We start from the raw sequence: 19819 nt of genomic DNA, 5'->3' as shown, positions 1-19819 counted from the left end.
ATTTTTCAATTGAAAAAGTTAGAAAATTCAGAAAATCTGTTAGAAAGACTATAAAAAAAATCCTTTAAAATAAAAGAAAAGATTTCCATTCACAATCTCAATTATCTTTATTGATCCTCACGAAATGCAAAAAATATTTTTGTTTTATAGAAAAAAAAATCTTAAAACTAATTTTCATTGGTCAATAGAAGTTGTTCTAAGAAACAACCTTTTTGCACATTAAATTACTACAATAAATAATACTTTAAAAATAAATTACTAACATTTATGTCATTTATTCATTCCAATAGAAATGTCTGATCGAACCCCGTTAAAGAAATTAGTAAATCAAGAGCAATACAACCTAAAGGGAGCCTTCTCAGAGAATTAGTTTTTTGTTTCACATAACACACCGGCGTGTTTATTGAATTTTTCTTAGCTATAAAACAGAAGAACAATGATCAGAAATTTCTATTAGAAATTTTCAAGTCTCCATTTTAAAAATTAAATATTTTCTTAATTCCCTTTTAAATTCTTCAGTTTCTATTGCACAATTGCTCGTCCTGCGTATCCTTTGCTGCTTGCCATGTAGTTTTCGATGTGTTTTCGTCCATTTTGGAGTTTAAAAACAGCAATACAGGTCTAAAATGTTGAGAAGAGAAATTAACATGGCTCCCTGTCATGGCGGTCTATTATTGTGGCGTCATTTCATCGCGATAAATCATAATAAAAAAGTAATATAGCGTATGACTTACAATGATTGTTGAGAGTGCCAGAAGGAAAGAAAGAAGAGCAGAGATGAAGAGGAAACTTCTGCATTGATCACCCTGATTTGACTTCAGTGTCTCATAATCTCCTGGCATGATCACTGTGTATTCGATGTTCTCCTTGAATTTTGTAAATTCCGTTGCATTCTTATCGGCGATCGCCCTCCTTCGTCGTCCATGCCCTGCAAGAGGTAAACCTGGGTGATCACACCATTATATCCAAAGGAAGGGATCCATAGAGGGAGGATATTGGAATAATGTCCTACCTGAGGGTTCAAAGAGATCCAGGCAGAAATCTGGCTGACAATCGGCAGCTTCCATGCAGGCCTTGATTTGCGAATGAATCCACAAGGTACTGCGTTCCTTCATTGAGCTCAAAAGGAAAGCTTCAAAGTCCAAGAAAACCTCATTGGAACGATCGCGGTAGCGTGCTGGTTGATGTGGGATTATTGTGGCAAAATCTCGATTGCGACATCCCTCACGGACAAGAGCAACAGCCCCAATGGCGTGAGGATCATCCGGATCCGGAGACACGGTAACTTCCATGAGTTTTACATACTTCCACACACTCTGAGCACTAATCCGTGCTCGGAGCTGCAGTTTCGTCCCAATAGGAACGGCTTGATCCACAGGAACTTCATTGTTCGTTACAGGACTACTTAGAGAGGAATTTTTAAGATGTGCCGCGCTGATCCTCGCCACGGGAGGAGCTTCCTTGTACAATGCTACTTCATACTCCAATCTTCCCGGAGTTTCTTCCACAACTCCAGACACTCGAGCTCCATGTGGGCTGTAGGTATTCAAGACGGTTAAGATTTGAATTTTGAAATTGCGTGTACGTTGTCAAACAAATATTGGGTTGTCCAATATTTACACGGATTTCTATCCTAAAATATTCACATAAATTCAATACAATTTTGATTTACTGTCCCATTCACTCTTATTGAATGTAATGGTAAAAATGTTAGGTTAGAAATCCGGATAAATATTGGACAACCCAATAGAATCTAGCTAAGATATGAAAGAAACTCATGGTGCCTATGCCAACCTGCTTAAAGCGCATCCACCAAAAAATATTTTTCTAATAAATATTCTTGTTTAAACAGCAGAAGAATTCATCAACAAAAAAGAGATCAAAGACGCATTAAAAACCCATTGATGATCACTCTCACGAAATGCCAACTTCCCGCTAAAGCCAAAACAATATTTCATCGAAAAAGAAGTTCCAACGGAAGAACTGTACATTTTCTTTTCATCGTATCCCATTGAGGAACCTTAACGTCTATCAACAGTACATTTTTTCGCCCATTGAAAGGAAAAATGAGATCATTTTTCTCTCTTAAAATGAAATCAAGAAGAGCAATGCCATTAGAATTGGTCGGAACGATGATGCAATTTACAGATGTTCCTCGTTCTTTGTAATTACGCCACACCGTTTCATTATTAAGCTTATTCACAGAGGTGAATTTAATTGATTTCTAACAGCAAAAGGGTGAATGATTGACAGAAAAATTTACAACTTCTAACAGAAAATCCGCAAAAAGGGTTAAATTGAAATTTTGCATGGAAAAAGATGCATGTGCGGAATGTAAAAGAAGAAAGTTTGCAAAAAGATCCTTTTATTTTCTCATGAGGCTTGAAAGGTCAATGCCATTGGATTTATTAACCACTCTACATGATTGATCCCAAAATGAGATCAATTCGATCAAAACATCAACACTATTCCACTTAAAAATAAATAGACCATCTTTGATGACTTTTTGTGGAAAAGTTTGTGGTTTTAGAATCATCAATTTTGCAATAAAAGAATGAATTCTAGAAGCTGATCATGATTTTTTATTATACATAGTGGAAACGTTAGAATCAATTACTATTTGTTGATATAAAAAAGTTTGATTGAATGGTTTTCTATATAAAAGGAGCCTTTTCAAGGAATGAATGATTAAAAATTCTTAAAGCTGGTTACGTGAAAATTCCTGTCTGAAGAGATAATTGAAAAACTAAGCGCGACTTTCGAACTTTGAGTACTTAATCAAAAAATTCAAAAGTACCTAACTGACTTTTAGTATCTACCTGGAAATCTAGCTTTTCATGACCCACAATTCTATTTCTTATTCAAATAAAAACTTCTATGCATACACATGGCGAGTTCTATTAATTTAAATTCCAAACTCTGTAATTTTGTTTATTCAGCTACTGATTGCAATGATTGCTAGTTCAGTGATGATGATCACGCTGCGATCATATTATTATTTTATGAATACCTCAAATGCCTCTCAATTCTATTTATTGCACATAATTCCAACAATTTTATGGATAACGCCATCATTGGGACGTCATAAAATACTAAAGCATTGTCACACTTAAACACCTGGATAGCATTATTAGCTTGAATATTCCGACTTTGAAAGCCTTTCACTATATTGTATTTTTTCAACAGAATTTTCTAACATTATATCAATGATTAGTCTTTTGATCTGCCAAATCAGATGATCTTTAAATCCACAACATCTCATACGATGCTGGAGTATTGGCCCTTTAATCCCATTGAGAGAAAAGCGTTGAAAGATCGCATGAAGAGGAACATCCCATTAAGTTCAATCATGAGGAGGATCAACATGATCAAGAGCGATCGCGAGGAAGTTTAGTGAGGTGAAACTTTCGGGGCGTGTTGTGAGACTTTGAGTGGAGAAAATGGGAAGAGATTGCAAAGTTTAATGAGGTGTCTGATTGACAGGATCTCCAGTCTTAGGCTGCGAGATGAGATCTTCAGTTCTACAATAATCTGGGAGGATCACGATCTTACGGGAAGTTGTACATGACCCTTTTTATGTGCTAATTGACAAATTTCGACACTTTTTGCACATTTAATGATCACACACATCTTTCACCTCAAATTATCTTCTCTTGGACGATTCGTGCAATTTTCTAACTTCCGCAGGGTACCTACAAAAAAAAATCCTCCAAGCTGAACTGAATAGCGCAGAGATTTTGGAGGGACTATCGCAAAAGAAATTCATTGAACTCTGCGTGCTATTGTGTTCCTCTTTCAATTCATAGTGGCTCGTGGTTGTAAAAAAGTGTAATTTTCGTAGAATTAACTTGTCCACTTCATTGGCAGGTGGCAATTATTTCAGCTGTGTGGATGTCTTTTGGTGTGAGTGAGCAGAAAAATTATCACTTACAAACTTCCAGCGAACCCGGCTGCCTTGTTCTGGATCACCGTTGGTTCTGGTGGCTTGCACATGATGATCAACTCTTGGTCGGATTGCATCACGACACCCGGGAACTGTGGGAACCATATTCGCACGTGGACGAACCCATTGCGTCGCAATACGCCGCATCGGGAAAAGTCCAGAATCTTTAGGATGTATCCCAGTTCCGACGGATCATTGAGATCCGGCTTTATGATGCAACTTGCATCGCTTTCAGGGTTGATGCTGCGATCATCAGCAAAGAGGGGGGTCCCCTTGAAGCCCATGGGTTTCTTCAGGTGAGCCGTAATTGTGTCGCCCACACTTGATCCCTGCGATGCGAAGGAGCACTGAATGTCCGTCACTGTGGGGGGTAAAAATGAGGGCACATAGATCTACTTTAAATTCCGCAGAAATTGAATGTATTGAGGGGGAAAATTGGAAAATGATTCAACAATCAGTATTTATTCTGTACCAACGGCGGGTGAGATTGAGTAATAGCGTTGTAGCAAGGTGGATCTCTCACAAATTGTGGTGTACCTGTGATACTCTTATAAAAATCTGATAATCCCACAAGGAGAGTTTTGCAATTTCATGTAAAATTATTTGTTTAGGGGAACGTGGCCCAAATCGGACCGCCGCCCAATTGCGACCGCCCCTTTTTCTCGTAAATGACGAAATATTATAAAATTAGTTTCACTACATTATGAAGATATTATAGTAAGATAATGTTAGCGCCTAAAATAAATTAATTTGGTACACAACAGGACTAATAAAAAATCAAAATTCATTTTCAGCACTTGGCCGACATTTTCTGATTTTAGAAACCAAGTTGATATGAGTTTTTTTCCCACTATTATGTCTCATATTATGCCGCGTTTCTGTAGCTTAGAGGGTCTAGTTTATTACTTGATTTACAATTTTTTGAAAGATTTTAGGTATTTTAAGTAATTAAGTGAAAATGTAATACATGCAGAATGGTCTAATTGCGACCCCCAAAATGTTTCAATTCGGACCGTCTATTTCCACCACTCACCACGGTAAAGCAGCCGCGCATGCGTGTAGTGGTGTGGAAGTGTCTCTCTCACACAGACCGCGCTGTGTTTTGATTTCGGGAAAATCAATATTTTTTCACGTTTCTTGAAAGTTTTTTCGCAGTGAAAATGTTCCTACAGCCAAAGGGGAGTGCAGTTAGTGTAATTTACGCATTCCTCAGAAGAATTTTCGTGGATTTTCTGCGAATTACGTCAGTGAGTGCGCAATTGTCGGTGTGTGTGAAAGTGTGTGTAGTCACCTCAAGGGCGAAATGTCAAAACAAATGTGGGGAAAAATGAAAATAAATTCTTGATTTTCCGGCTTTTCCGGGTAATTCATGGCAGTTTCCCTATTTATAGTAGTGATAAATGTGATCTACTAGTGAAAAACCCACAAATTACGGCAAAAAAAGGGGGTCGCATTTAGAACACTCGGGGGGTCGCAATTAGAACACCGTGGTGAAAAAGTGCAATTTTAGCAACTTTTTTTAATTCCATTATTACTCAGAACAGGTAAGAGATAGAATGTTTGCATCTATAGAACAAAGTTAGCCTATTAAATGACCTTTCCAATGGTACCAAACTTGGGAAGATTTAATTCATTTTAATATGACTTTTTTCAATCCTTCTGAAACAGAATTTAGGGGGTCGCAATTGGGCCACGTTCCCCTACATGGTTTTTACATTTTACATGTAAAAACATGTAAAGTAAAGTATACAAAAATGTAAAAATATGTAAAGAATTTAGTTTTAAATTTACTATTTTAATGAATTTCTTCCTCTTATTACTAAGTATATTTTCCCCACTTTTCTGTATTCTTTTTATTATTGCCTCTAGCACATAAATTTTCAATTTTATTTCTTTATTTTTCTCTAGGTAATCACACCCCTGATACTCGTGGCAATCAGCCTTGATCCCTAGGCAGACATTTTAATTTTATCCCCAGAAGAGGTTCAAGAAGCGGATGGATTTTTAGTGAGAAAGCTTGTTAAAACTAAAACTGGCTTAAGCAGTTTAGCAGACTTTCACGAGAGAAGAGGAATTTTTAATCATCTCGTTACATCAGAGGAAAAATATTCATTTATTTTTTGGATAAACGCACGAAGGAGTCACTCAGACTTGACAGACTTATCGTTGAAAGTTCTTAGAATCCCAGCCAGTACCGCCCAACTGGAGCGATTATTTTCCTTTTTGGGATACGTGCACTCCAATTTGCGTAATCGTCTTACATTCGAGAGATCAAAGAAGCTCTTAGAGATTTATTATACGGCCCAATTAAGGGAACTAGAAGATATCCCACCATGTGGGGATATTTCAGATAAGGAGGAGTGGGTAGAAATTTCTATACCCGAATTGATGTAAATTATAATCCTCCTCAATTTCTTATTTTTTATTAAAAAAATAACTTAAACTTCAAATTAAGAATTTTTTATGTCGGTTTTATGGGTTTTATGTATTCAATTGAAATTTATTAATTTATTTAGAAAAGTATGTAAAGAAAAAAGCATGTAAAGAAAGGAATTGTTTACATGTAAAATGTAAAAATGTAAACAAACTGCCCAACCCTGCAAGGGTATTTCTTTTCGTAAAAGACGTTATGCATAATATTTAATTTTTCATATTTAAATATTTATTTTAATGCTAAAAAACATCGATTTTATTAACGAAAAAATTCTTTAGAAGACAAACAACTAAAATAATGAACTTCATGCACTATATAAAATTTAATGTGATTTGTTATGAAATATTTATTTAAGCCTAATGCTTCCCAATGATCTAACTGCATAGACGTATTATGAATTGACCCAAATATTAAGTGATGTACTATAAATATTCATGTGACGAATAATTTAGCGCATTTTAACCAATGTCATGGTCTGATGTGTTTTCTAAAAATTAACTTGTTCTGATCTTTTGATCATTGAACCATTTATCTGTTGTATTCAAAGAAATCAAAGATTGTTGAACTGAAAGCCAATTTATGGGCCAATGTTAATTCACGTGTACACCACATTGGACGAAAGAAGGAACCTTGTTAATGGTTAAGAGGTCTCTCTGCAATCTATTCGCGAATGTGTTGTCTTATCTGGTGCAGAGTTATTGCCACAGTATCAGCCCACAATTCCCCTTGTTGCCAAATGACGATAGAGAGCACACAAGAGGAAGGCAATTGTGGTGTAGTTGGGATGTGCAATCATCTCACATGATCTATTTTCATTTTGAAATATCTCTCTGGACAGCAATAATAAAAAAAGAACGCCCAAGCGAGGTGCTGCAGAGGAATCTCAATCATCACACGTAGACAATGGAAATGTAATTGGAGGAGAAGGTAAGAAGAAAAAGAGATTATGTTAGGTTACATATCTTTGATGACCAAACTCATTTTATAGATCAGTCAAGTGTTTTATGGCTTTTTGCTCTCGCTGCCAGTCTATCGGACAAGCTGATCTCTCACATCATCGCATTTTTTCGACACATCTCCTAATTGATCTGCTCGCCAAGATCATATCTCAATCTATGTTCACATGGGCAGTCCGTGTGGGCTTTTGTACTTCAATTTAGTTATTATGGTTTTGCATAAAAACATCATTTTCCCGAGTCATTGTGCATTTTGTTATTGCATACAATTTACAAAATGTATGCAAAAAAATACATGTGGAGCTTATACACATAAAAAGAAAATTGTAAAATATATTACTCACCGTCATAGTCTTGTGCATGGATAAGCGGAAGTATCTGCAAAAGAAGGCAAATCAGAAGAAATGTTAGTATTGCAAGGAAACTTGTGGTGTAATATTTCATAGAGAAAACATTAGAATTTATGAGTCAAAATATTTACATGCTTGTAATATGTTTGCCTGAAATTGCTCGAATTCTCTTGTCTCATGGTGCTTAATGCTCTTGAATAAAATTAAATATTTTTGTTGGGAATTTTAAATTTCCCTTTTTAATTTTTTTTCGTACTGCCAAACGGAAAAATTTCGAAAACTTTATAGAAGACGAGGTAAATTGTCGCTTCGCTCCAATTTACCTCGCCCCGCTTTGCGGGGATTTGTTGCGCTTTGCGCAAATTTTTAAAAGAGAAGAGATTTGTGACGAATTGAAATAGATTTAATGGAAGATTTATTCGTTGGTGAATACCGCCTGGTATCAGTAGTCTCTGTACCAAATTTCATCCCGATCGGATCAACGGTGTGGAAATGCATAGCTGTACAGGAACGAAATCCTTTCTTTATTATATAGATAGATGGGCCATGCAAAAACCTCCGACAGATATTGCAAAGGGAAAAAGTGAATTTCACACAACATTTATGGCGCCGAATTCAAAAAGTAGTCAAAAAAGCGTGATTTTTATATGAGGGCTATGTGAAGGGGGGCTTTGGGGGGAAAATGAATGCCGTTGGTAAAAACCGCCTGGTATCAGTAGTCTCTGTACCAAATTTCATCACGATCGGACCAACGGTGTAGAAATGCATAGCTGTACAGACACGAAATCCTTTCTTTATTATATAGATAAAATCTCTTTCTTTACATTTTAATAACTTAATTGGTTCTATCTAATATTATTTCTTCCTTTAGTCGTGATTTTAAAGGAAAAATACTTTATAAGGGAATTCCATTTCCACAATAAAGCTTTACTTCAACATACCGCTGATTATTGAAAAATATTCAATCCTGCAATTTTTCTTGAATCAATGTAAAACCTCATTCAAGAAATCTGCAAGAAAATGCCAAGTCAGTGTGATTGAGAAATTACATTCTATGGTGCTGCGAGAAGAATGTGCTAAACAAAAATGGGATCGAATCTATTGTTCGGTGAAAGTTCTCCTCTCTCTCAATTGACCCTGGCCGTGCAGAAAATGCAGGTGGACATGAGCACACGTGAAAATTGAATCAACTCGTGGGCTGGTAACGGAGCCCTCATCCATCGTACAGTTATCAGTATTTGTATTGGATGCTCCAATAAAACGTGCATGAGTAAATGAAACTGGTCACCTGATTTTCCTTCCTATATATTCTTCGAGAGAATTCTTTTTTATTTCACCTTACTTTCCTAACATTTTATGCAATGCAACATTCTTGGTCAGGATGATCACATTGGTGGCTGATTGACTTACTGTGTGGTGATTACAGTGCTGCAGCCAGAAGCTAAAGTAACGCTTTATACAGTGAGATATGTTGGTGATGCTCGCGAGACCGGGAGAAGAGACACCTCCTAACGGCTCATTGGGCCACAAGACACGCATTGAGCTTTATTGGTCAACAGACTTCTTCTGCCGAATGTCTCAAGAGGCGTGCAGAATTTCTTTTGGTAAAAAAAATTTAGGTGACGCTGTAAAAAGTGAGATGAGGGTCGTTATCAGTTCGCCGTTAACCCGCTGTGTCTTGTCCGCGAAAAACACATGTTCTCCTCACAAATTGAGACATCTTCGTGCGTAGTACCAACCAACTCGATATTCCGACAATAAAACGCAAGAGATTCTTACAATTTCGCATACTGGGGGGTTTTTATTGGCATTTTATATGGGAAAATATGGAAAATATCTTTTTTTTAAGATGGGCACCTTTCTCGTTAAAATAGTTCTCACACGCTCTTCCCTTCTTTCGCCCTTATTGTCTGCGACTTTTCCCACTCTGGGTCTGACCCATTTTTCCTGCAACACCCAAACAAGAATGTTTTCTGCGTGCACTGACGAGACAATGAGAAATTTTCCCAATTCCCATCGCCACGATCTCAATGCATACTCCCCCAATGGAGTTTAATGGGTTAACAAAATGCACGATGCACAATTCACTCAATGTCAGCAGCTTAGCTCTGCATAATATTGAGTAAGATTCACAATACGGTGTATAGTGTAAATTAAAAAAAAAAAACTTTTTGTTGGTTTTTGGTTCATACGGGCAGGTAATTTTGCCAATATATTTTATTACGTACTCAACACATCCGTTTATATGTAAGCCTGCAACCTTCTTTTGCATAATTTTTTTTTAACAATTTATTATTTTTCAAAAGAAAATCTTCTTTTTAGCTTGATTTATTTAACTGAATTAATTCGGGAGTTTCCAAATCATTTACCTTGCCTGAGTATTGAAACATTTCAGACTATGCCAAAAAGTTAAAGGAGTATATTAGTCTCTGTATGGGAAATAAAAAGAGAAAAAGAATATAAAATTAGCAGAGATTTTTCTCAGGCCACTGGGATCAGCTGCAACAAAAAACTAACGAAAATTTTTATCCAAAAATGCAAATGATGACGTCACATTATGTTTTTTTTCTCTTTCAATGTGTGAAACATAAAATTATCCTTGTTGAAAACATCGACGTTTAGCATGAATGAATCACGTATTGAAGGAGAAGAAAACACAATAGTGACGTCATTGATTGAATTTTAAGTTAAAAATCTTTACTCATTACAACTTTGATGCTCTACAAAATTATCCTGATTAATTCGTAAAATAAAGAGTTTAAAGAAATGAATAAACTCCTTTAATTTTCGAGATACAATTATCTTTATTTTATTATAGGAAACAGAAGAGTATTTCAATTTTGAAATGAAATTCTTAGAAAAGATTTCTAATGATTTATTTTGTTCTAAGCCTCTTTTAAAACTCTCTGAAGATCTTGATTTTCGCATTTTAATATGATTTCAAAGCATGACGGTTCTTAGTTAACGACCTTTATGCTAATTTCAATTCAGAAATTTTATATATATATAAATATTATTCATATTTATCTAATTCTTATTTTAAAAAGCTCAGTATGGAAACACCCATTTGTGGTGCAAATAAATCTTGAGATCTTTTCAACTTCCGCAAAAGAATCTCTCGACGCCCATTGAAATGACAAGAACATGAGCATTTTATGCAAATACGTCTGCGAGTGCGCTTCCGAGTGGTTAAGTGTGTCACCAGCTAGGGAATTAACCACCTGTGACAACCTCCAGCACATCAACGCGAAAGGTTAACTTGAGATGCGGGAGAATCAATCTTGGGCGGTTTTACCTTATCATCGTATAACATTGTATTGGCAATGAAAAGAGGGAGAATGAATGCCTTTTCAATTTGGAACATACAACATGCAACTGCAGGCTCTTCCAGCTTACAAGAAGTGATCTTACGCGGTTACCTTCTGAGCAGCAGAGAGATGTAACAAGAGCTGAGACTTGGCAGTACATAGCGGGAGCAGCGATTCGATTCCTCAAGCATACAGAACGTCATTGAAATCTTGTTCTTTTAAGAAATTCTCTATAGCATACAATCTGTGCGTGATATTCTTATGCAGAAGATCATGCTAGGTATGCGAAAAATATATCAATTTTATGTTATTTTCATTGGAAAAAAATATTGTTTAGTGTTGCAGTGAAAGTTAAACGAGAAAATTATTCAAAAAATTTATTAATTTCTTGAACATTATCACCTATTTAATTTTATTGCATTAAGTATGTAAACTGGATGTTAACCTAGGTAGTCAAAGTAGACTAATATATATTTTTTATTTCAACTAAAATATAACAGTTTCAAATAAAATATGCCGCTGATTTCTTAGAAGAAAAACATTCTCCGAATGTCCATGAACTTGAACCAATTAATTCCGCGGCCACTTGACCAAATTTCAGTGACTCTATAAATATCCAGCATAGATTTCTGCTTAAAAATTCACAAAATATAGCGTGGAAGAATAAATAAAAAACAAATCAAAAGAATTGGAGCAACATATAAAATCAACGAGTCTCATTTGAAATTTATAGCTCTTTATGTAAATATATATTTTGTAGAAGAGGCACCTCTTATTTGTTCTTGGCGAGTACTTTGGGTGAATAAATGAATTATCTAATTTTCGACCCATTTGTTGAGCCACTTGTTTGACTATTAAATCCCGTTTTTTGCGTCTTGGCGGTCACTTGGCAAAGATCTTTGTAATTCGACTTAAATAGAGTGAGAAGTGGCGGAGAAATTGATTAAACTTAAGGCAAATTGTATAGGCGTTTAGTGGACAGAATTAGGGAATTGTGTTTCCGAGTCTCGTAACTGGAGAGAATTTTCTTAAAGTGTTTGCACAGAACATACGGCGAAGAGGGCCGTATTCTATTTGGTTTTGATGCTAATATCCCATCGATATACATACTTGAGTGTCGATGGGAGAGGAAGAAGATGTGGAATTGGAGAGGATGGGCACAGAGTAAAATGAATGGCGAGATCTATTGAATATTCACACGTTTCTAATCAACAATTCCGTCACATTGGGGAATAATAAGAATTTCTTAACGGATCATCAGATTATTCTTATACGCTATGCTCGCCAAATGCGAGACTAACTTTATTAAAACACCTTTAGAGCACCCCAAAAAAAACATACGATGCTAAAACAATCAAAAATGTTCAAAATGTAAATAATGAACTTCATTTCTGCTCAATGGAGTGCGGAGACATGGCGGACAATCGCCCAAGAACAAGTGAACCAATTGATGAACTCTTAACGGGAAACATTCCGCATCCGATGTGGCCAGGGAAGATGTTTTTTCTTCTTCTGCATGCTCAGGACTTTACATATAATATTTGTTCTCTTCTTAGTGCTTCAATTGATTTCTTAATTGTCTCACTGTTCCATTCAGCACTCTTCCGCAGTTCAATACACGCCGACTTTTTGTTCCTATAGGAACCCTGATGGCCACATTTGTGTTGTCCGCTGTGACGCCGTTTGTAAATGCAAAACAACTTTGTATAATTGTTTTGTTAATTAGCAGAATGCAATAGAATTTATGGGAATGATGTTGCGAAATTCTTATCTTAGAATTGTGGCGAAAAGAATTTGTATTACCTTGCTTTCTTTTATTCAATTGTGTCCCTGAATAAAGAGTTTTTGTACACACGAACAAACAAACTCCTTTTGAATTCAAAAACTGATTCCTTTTTTATAAAAGCAAAGAATTTAGATTAATAAATGATTAAATGAATAAGAACCTTCTACAGCCGCCTTATGTAGCCACTTTAGGAAGATTCTATATCAATATTTTACAGGTTCTACTTATTTTGGTAGAAAGTAAACAAACACCTTATTATGTATTCTCAAGTTCAGCGGTAATGATGATTAAATTGAAGAAGCATTGACACACTGAAACATATTCTACTTAAACCCACTAAATTCGAGATAATCTCTAAACAAGTGAGCTCGTGCAGCAACGGCTCTTTGTCTCAATCAGCACAAGTAGATGTTGCTTCTAAAGTAGCTAAAAAAAAGAAGCAATTGCGGAATTATGCAAATTGTCTGTGCTTCAATCACAATCTTTTGAGCTTCAAAAAGAAATGTGAACGCGAAACGAGCAATTTTGCCAATTTAACTTTGTTTCGATTTATAAATTCTATTGCTATTGAGAGCACTGTTGCAGATTGCATCTATTGAATGTTTTTTTTTGCTTTAGACGACGAAGATTTATCAGATTAATTTTAACTGGATCTATTCCTGGTGAAAGATGTTGCCCATCCGCGGTTGATTCTTAAACCAGTTTAATTTATACAACATAAACAACAAACGATCAGCTTTGGCACAAATTACGTTTGCGGAAGATTAATTTGCAGAAAGAAATAAAGCACCAAGGAGTTTGCTAAAGAATTTTTCATTTAGGCTAGTCAAAAAAAATCTTTAAAAAATTTTCGGGTTCGTCGTCTATTCTCACGCGCAAGTCTTTCGTATATTTCAAGCGGAAGATTCATCATTGCAAGCGTCACAAAAATTACGCGAATATAGCTTGCTAAGCAATTACTACAAGGTGTTATATCTTGGCGAATTACTGTAAAATATGAATGTTGCAAGGCGTACAAGCCTAGGGGGGAGTGGGGAGGCGAAGAAAACTGGAAATGATGCGGAAAATTTGTATTTTTTCGCGATGGAGAAAGGAAAAACGTAGCATACCGTTTTGCTGGTGTTCTTTTTTTCCCGACCCATCCCAAAATAGCATAAAGCTAGGTTATTCACGAAAAAAAAATCACGCAAATGTTGACTGTGAGATTTCTGGAAGATCTGGAAGATATTGCTCAATTGCCGTCAATTTACAGTGGTCATTGCATGCAGCATTGGGGTGGAATACATTTTCACTCAGAGATTCTTTTTTGCCGGTAAATACTTTAACTCTTCTTCGTGTTTTATTTATGATTTCATTTTCATTCCTATATGCTGGAAGCTGAGAGAGCAAATATAATTACCGTGAAATTTATGCACGGCCACTGATCAACGCACCCAGCTTCTACACATTTCCACCCATAATCACGTGGGATAAGCAATTTGTGCACTATATCTAATCCCACAGGATGGGTCTTTCGTGGATTCGCATCCAGATTCATCTTTTTCCTGCCACTCCCTTCATGATGCAAATTCATTGATGCGCAATTGAAGAAATTGATGGTCAGTGCGAAATTATGTGAGATGAAATTGTAATTTGCTATTATAGCCAGAGAAGAAGAAAACCTATCTTTTTTTTCTCATTTTTTAGCCATTTGAAGGAATTATTAATGAATTTTTGTTTAAAGATTTCTTAAACCTTTTTCCAGACTTTGTAATCGAGTTTTTTGTTTAATTTTAAGAAAATTTTCTTAGAAGAAAATAGGCTGTCTTTCTTAACATGACCTTAAATTAACGGCGTGGGAGAGATATTTAGTCTCAGCTCTTCTTTAAAACGATTGTACCTAAATCTCAGTTGCGAAAAGAATCAATAAAGAAAGAAATCTTAGAAGTGTTTATTTTTCCAAATTTTTCTAGAGAATTAGAAATTATTCACATATTTAGGGTAGATGTGGGATCTAAGTAACAATCTGTGGAAAGATTCTGTTTTGGAAAATCGCGATTTCCCGCGTCCCTTAAATTTTTTTTCAGAACGCATTTTGACGCTTTTTATGTCGGTTAGTCTATATTATAAATATTAATTTTTCGAAGTCATTTTAGTGGTCATCTTTCAAAAAAAAAAATAAATAAATAAATAATATAATAATATTTTTTGATGTACTCTTTTTGCAAAATTCCTTTAAGAAAATTAATAAAGCCCTTCAAGCTAAATAAAAGACCGTTATGTAAATTTTTGAATTCTCTTTTTACGTTTTTTTTTTTTTTTTTTTAACTTTTCCTCATAATCGATTTATTATTCTGCAATAACCAAAAATTCAGCTATGAGGTCATTAACTCTTGGAGGATTTTGCTGGCCAAAGTGGCCAATTCGCCTTTTTTCAATCGCTTTAAAATTATAATTTATTGAACATTAGTGTAGAGGAAAACTTCATTACTTCAATATCGTCGAAAGGAAACTTGGAAAAATATGTTCTTTTGAAAGAAAATGAAGGTCAAACTTTTGAGGTTAGAAACCTCGATTATCCAAGTGTTAATGCACCTCTCACATGGACTACAGGAGGTTAACTGATGGAAAAGGTTGTTCTTAGATTAATATTTTATGAAAGGTTTAAGTCTCGAGATCTTGATTGAAACATAACAATTTTTAAAATCTCAACAGATGATATTAAAAGAAAATTAATTATTACTTATCGACTCTTGTCCAACAGAATTTTGGCATTTAAATATTTTGTATTTATTTCAATTTCCGTTGATTTTTAATTGAAAAAAAAACTGAATCAAATATAATAATCTACTTAACATCCTTTCTAACAATTCTTCACCTATTTATCTTTGATCTCAAGATTTATTTCACTCAATTCATAAAATTGTCAAGAATTTAGGTAAAATATAACTTAACAATGACCCGTCATGTATTCAAAAATTTCTAAGCCTAAGAAAAGCTTTTAAACAATAAAAATCGAAGATATTTTATTCTCATTTTTGTGTATCCGCATAGATGGAAAATATCTTTTTTGCATATCGATTTTCACTAATTCAATTCTATTAATCAATTCATTTTTTTCCACCTCAATTTTATTCAAATATTTCTTTCAGATTGAATGGATTGAATAGCCTTTGATACATTTCCCCAGTTTTGCAAATAAAATGTTGTTTGTTCATAATTTTCAGCAACTATGCTACTAAATTAATTATCATCTTCGCACCATGAATTTATCTATTTATCATTGATGTGGAAATTATCATAAACCCGGATTGAGATTCTTTTGTTGCATTTGACTGCGACATAAACCAAAATTTGCTCTAGAAATCTCAATTTTTTCTATCGAGGTAAGCTCTTCATATTAGAAAATGACGCCAATATGCATTGCAGTTGGAATTGGGAATAGGCAAAGAAAAAATAATTAAAACTTACCGTGGCCAGAGAGATCATCAGCATGAGCTCAACATTCCACTTGCTGTTGATTAGACTTTTGATAAATCGTTGACACATTTTATGTGATGCCCTCGAAATGTTTTAATTTAGAAGATGACAAAAAGACGTGCACAGAAGAATTTCACTTTTGCCCCTCTCTCTCTCGCTGTTACCCCGAAAGTCGCGGGATGGAAAATTGCAGGGAAAAAGCACTCACACTCACAGTTCTTAACTGTTCTGCTCCGTCGTTGAGCGCAGAAAACACCTTCCTAACAGACAATCTGCATTCGCTGAACAATTAACGATATTTCCATATCGAGATGCTCATCTGTCGCCACACAACACTTTTACCATTCGCTTATGATGCCCAAAAAGCAGCCCAAAAAGCAATGAGGAGATGTCTCAATTAGGCGCGGAAGTGGATCATGCGGGAGTACAAATGATGTGCCTCGTTTGGAAGGCAATTCAAATTATGTTGCTGTGCTAAGTCTATCTTGATTGCTCGCACTCCGCGACACATACACACACTCGGTTTTCTTCTGAAATGCGCAAACAGCTGGAAGGTATATCTCTCTTGCGGGAAGGAAAGCACGTCTGAATGCTACGGGAGCCAGTGACTCAGTGAAGTGCTCTGTGCGGTGCTATGCAAGAAGTCGATGGCGTTTCGGCACGCGAGCATAGCATCGGATATGGAATGGATGGAAGTAGAGGTTGGAGAAATGTTTTATATTAGTCTCTTCAATCAAAACAATTCCACCAAGAAGAACGTTCTAACATTCTCCGCGAACAGTCTCCTCTCTAAGAATTAAAGTGATAAAGACGAAGGTGCGTAGCACATTGGTGATTGCTCGAATTAATAATAATAAATCTAACGCTTTTTTTCTGAAATTAAATAGAGGAAGGTGTTTTGAAGCGTTAAAGAGTTGTAAAAAGAAAATTAAGGTGGCTTTTAAAGAAATAATTAAAAATAAGTTAACCAAGCACCTGAGCTACACTTTTGGAACCAATATTAGGGTGTCATGCATCTGTATAAGAGTGTCATGCATCTATATTAACACTTGGAGGACCCAACATTTGGCACAACGCGGAGGATCAAATTGGTAATAAGTACCAGCTGATAAAATATGCTCAATAATTAATTATTAATCAGTTTAATGAACAAGGATCGAAAGTTTCACTAATTCTCAATCTCCTTCAAGCATTCCTACACCGAATTACTAAATATTTAATTTAGAAAATCGTCACTGAAAAAAAATTACGTAGAATCGATGCAAAATTGCCAATTGAAACGACTTTTTTAGCTACAATTTTACATAATTTATTATTGCGCCTGAATAATCACAAACTTTGATTCTTTAAGTAACTTTTTAATCACTTCCGGCAATAAAATTAGTCCACATTAATGATTTTTACCGAGGAAAAGTGAACAAGAGTACTTTATTTGGGAAATATGGGGAAACATAACCTCAAAACCACGGCAAAAATGTATGGGATTTTGACTGGTACTTATTACCAATTTGATCCTCCGCGTTGGATTCTGACTTTGACCTCAATTATCTTCCAAAGAAAAGACTTTTCTCGAGATTTTCTTTCTGCTATCTTAAAGTAATTAAAATTCCCTACACATAGATGCTAAATTCATCGAGATAAGTCCAATAGATTTTATTCTGTGACAATATTAAGGTTTCAATTGGTACCAATTACCAGTAAAGTCCTCCGAGTGTTAAAATGTCATGCACCTGTTTTGGGTGTCATGCATCTATTTAGGGTGCCATGCACCTGTATTAGGGTGTCATGCATCTATTTAGGGTGTCATGCACCTCTATTGGGGTGTCACGCACTTGTATTGGGGTGTCATGCATCTATATTAGAGTGTCATGCATCTATTTAGGGTGTCATGCATCTATTTAGGGTGTCATGCACATGTATTAGATCTTATTAGAACTTATATAATCTTTTTAGAAATTAAATCTTTTTGTTCCATTACAATTATTTTATCCCCAAAACTTATGCGAAGCGAGGCAGGGTAAAAAATGTAGCGACAATTTACCTCGTTGATAAAATAATTTGTAAATGAAATGCAATAAATAAAATTTTGTTCCGAGGAGAAATTGACTTTTATTTAAATAAAACTTCACGTTATTATTTTTATTTTTTAATTTATTAAAAAGTAAGCACTTCACACAAAATGATTAAAATCTCCAGATGAATGATGGAATTTCAGAGCTGCTCCCACGGGCAGCAGAATGCGAGATTGCCGAATAAAATGCCTATTGATATTTCTTCCGCGGCTCATTTGTGCCGCATTAACGGAATCCCTCGGCAAGTGCCCGTTCAATTAACACCTAATTGCGTTTTTTTTTTGTGAGAAAAATTTCGGGAACTTACCAAACGGGCACCTGGCCATTTACTTCTTGAAATAGTTGTCGATGGCATCCTGTTCAAACAGCTCATCTGGTGGCTCTTCCTTTATTTCTGGGACTGTGTGGTAGGCTGAGATGGCGATGTAGCGCTGAAGAGCCTCAAAATTCAGTGCTGGATCATTGTCCTTGTCAAGGGCGTACGTTGCCCCGCCAACCATTTCAAATCCACGGAAACGGATGCACTTCTTGGCATTTGGGAAGTTCTGAATGAGTGTCATAATGGTGGGATGAGCGAGACCAAAGAACCAATCTCCCTGTGGTCGCATTGCCATATTCCGGAGATCAATTGCTCCATTTAGGTACTGCAGAAGAGTGGCATGGCAGGAATCTGGGCTTGTGCCGGAGATTATGATATCCGGATCGGCTTCAATGGTAATTTCGAAAATCGGAGCTGTGCCACCGTCTAGAATCTTGCATGTGTAGATTGTTTTCTTGCGGGGATCTCTTATGCTTCCGTAGATCCTCATTGCTGTATAGCCCACTGGGTAGATCCATTGCTCAGTATGGAATCCTTGTCTGTCGAAAATGATCTCCCCCAGGGATGCTATGGTGAGATGTCCAACGCTGAAAGGATACTGAGTGGGATACCCATTTGCATCAATTGTAATCTCCACCATTTGTGGCTGCTGGGACTTTGCTGCCTGTTGCTGTGCCAACTGTTTACTCTTTAAACTCGGTCTTCCGGGTTTTCCTGTGCCCTTTACCTTCACTGGAGCACTTCCATCCTTCTTTTTCCCCTGCTTCTTCATGTACTCCTGATTGGCGTTCCTGAACATCTCCGGATCCGGTGGTTCAAATTCCATTAGTTTCTTCAGCAAAAATCTTCGCTCCTCCTTGACCACTGTTATATTATCCTGCAGTTGAGCCACTTGATCACACAGAGCTGCATTTTCCTTTTAAAAAAAATCAAAAAATTCATCAAAATATTTACTTTTATTTTTTGTTTTCAAGAAAACTTACATAGACCATTTCCTTAATTCTTCTTTTAATTTTCCTCAATTTTCGACGATATACTTCATTTTCGTCAGTCTTCTGACTAAAATCCATATACTCGTAGGACATTTTTCAGGATTAATCCAGAAATTCAAGCAAAATTATCAGAAATTTTTGTAAACAAACACCAAACATAACCTATTTGCGGAATTTAACTGTAAAGATTTTAACAGTCA

General features: G+C 35.7%; 2 protein-coding genes across 3 annotated transcripts; both read right to left on the bottom strand.

The window, feature by feature from the left end:
• Nucleotides 1-88: 88 nt before the first annotated feature.
• On the bottom strand, nucleotides 89-17143 carry LOC129789391 (uncharacterized). 2 transcript variants are annotated; one of them, XM_055826187.1, is made up of 6 exons: nucleotides 16228-17143; nucleotides 7678-7711; nucleotides 3932-4304; nucleotides 1013-1536; nucleotides 735-943; nucleotides 89-621 (listed from the first exon to the last, which is right to left on the bottom strand). In XM_055826187.1, exons 1-6 carry the CDS (start codon nucleotides 16303-16305, stop codon nucleotides 523-525), a joined length of 1317 nt encoding a protein of 438 aa, XP_055682162.1. In that variant the 5' UTR covers nucleotides 16306-17143; the 3' UTR covers nucleotides 89-522. The 2 variants fall into 2 exon arrangements, with proteins under 2 accessions (XP_055682162.1, XP_055682163.1); XM_055826188.1 differs by having other exon boundaries at nucleotides 735-928.
• Nucleotides 17144-18330: 1187 nt separating this feature from the next.
• LOC129789431 (transforming growth factor beta regulator 1) lies at nucleotides 18331-19802 on the bottom strand. The gene is made up of 2 exons (XM_055826245.1): nucleotides 19611-19802; nucleotides 18331-19543 (listed from the first exon to the last, which is right to left on the bottom strand). Exons 1-2 carry the CDS (start codon nucleotides 19710-19712, stop codon nucleotides 18635-18637), a joined length of 1011 nt encoding a protein of 336 aa, XP_055682220.1. The 5' UTR covers nucleotides 19713-19802; the 3' UTR covers nucleotides 18331-18634.
• Between the last annotated feature and the right edge of the window lie 17 nt (nucleotides 19803-19819).

This window comes from Lutzomyia longipalpis, chromosome 2 (genome assembly GCF_024334085.1).
Source record: "Lutzomyia longipalpis isolate SR_M1_2022 chromosome 2, ASM2433408v1".
Taxonomy (NCBI): domain Eukaryota; kingdom Metazoa; phylum Arthropoda; class Insecta; order Diptera; family Psychodidae; genus Lutzomyia; species Lutzomyia longipalpis.
Note: the sequence above shows the minus strand (reverse complement) of the source record. Positions and strands in the feature narration are given on the sequence as shown.

Bases quoted from the DNA above. Each gene is read 5' to 3' on its own strand.
- LOC129789391 (XM_055826187.1), bottom strand. From the start codon at position 16,305: ATGTGTCAACGATTTATCAAAAGTCTAATCAACAGCAAGTGGAATGTT. The intron at 7,712-16,227 runs GTAAGTTTTAAT...CTTCTTTTGCAG, and splicing joins TGATGATCTCTCTGGCCACG to ATACTTCCGCTTATCCATGC. The intron at 944-1,012 runs GTAGGACATTAT...GTGATCACCCAG, and splicing joins GGATCTCTTTGAACCCTCAG to GTTTACCTCTTGCAGGGCAT.
- LOC129789431 (XM_055826245.1), bottom strand. From the start codon at position 19,712: ATGTCCTACGAGTATATGGATTTTAGTCAGAAGACTGACGAAAATGAA. The intron at 19,544-19,610 runs GTAAGTTTTCTT...TTTTTTTAAAAG, and splicing joins GAATTAAGGAAATGGTCTAT to GAAAATGCAGCTCTGTGTGA.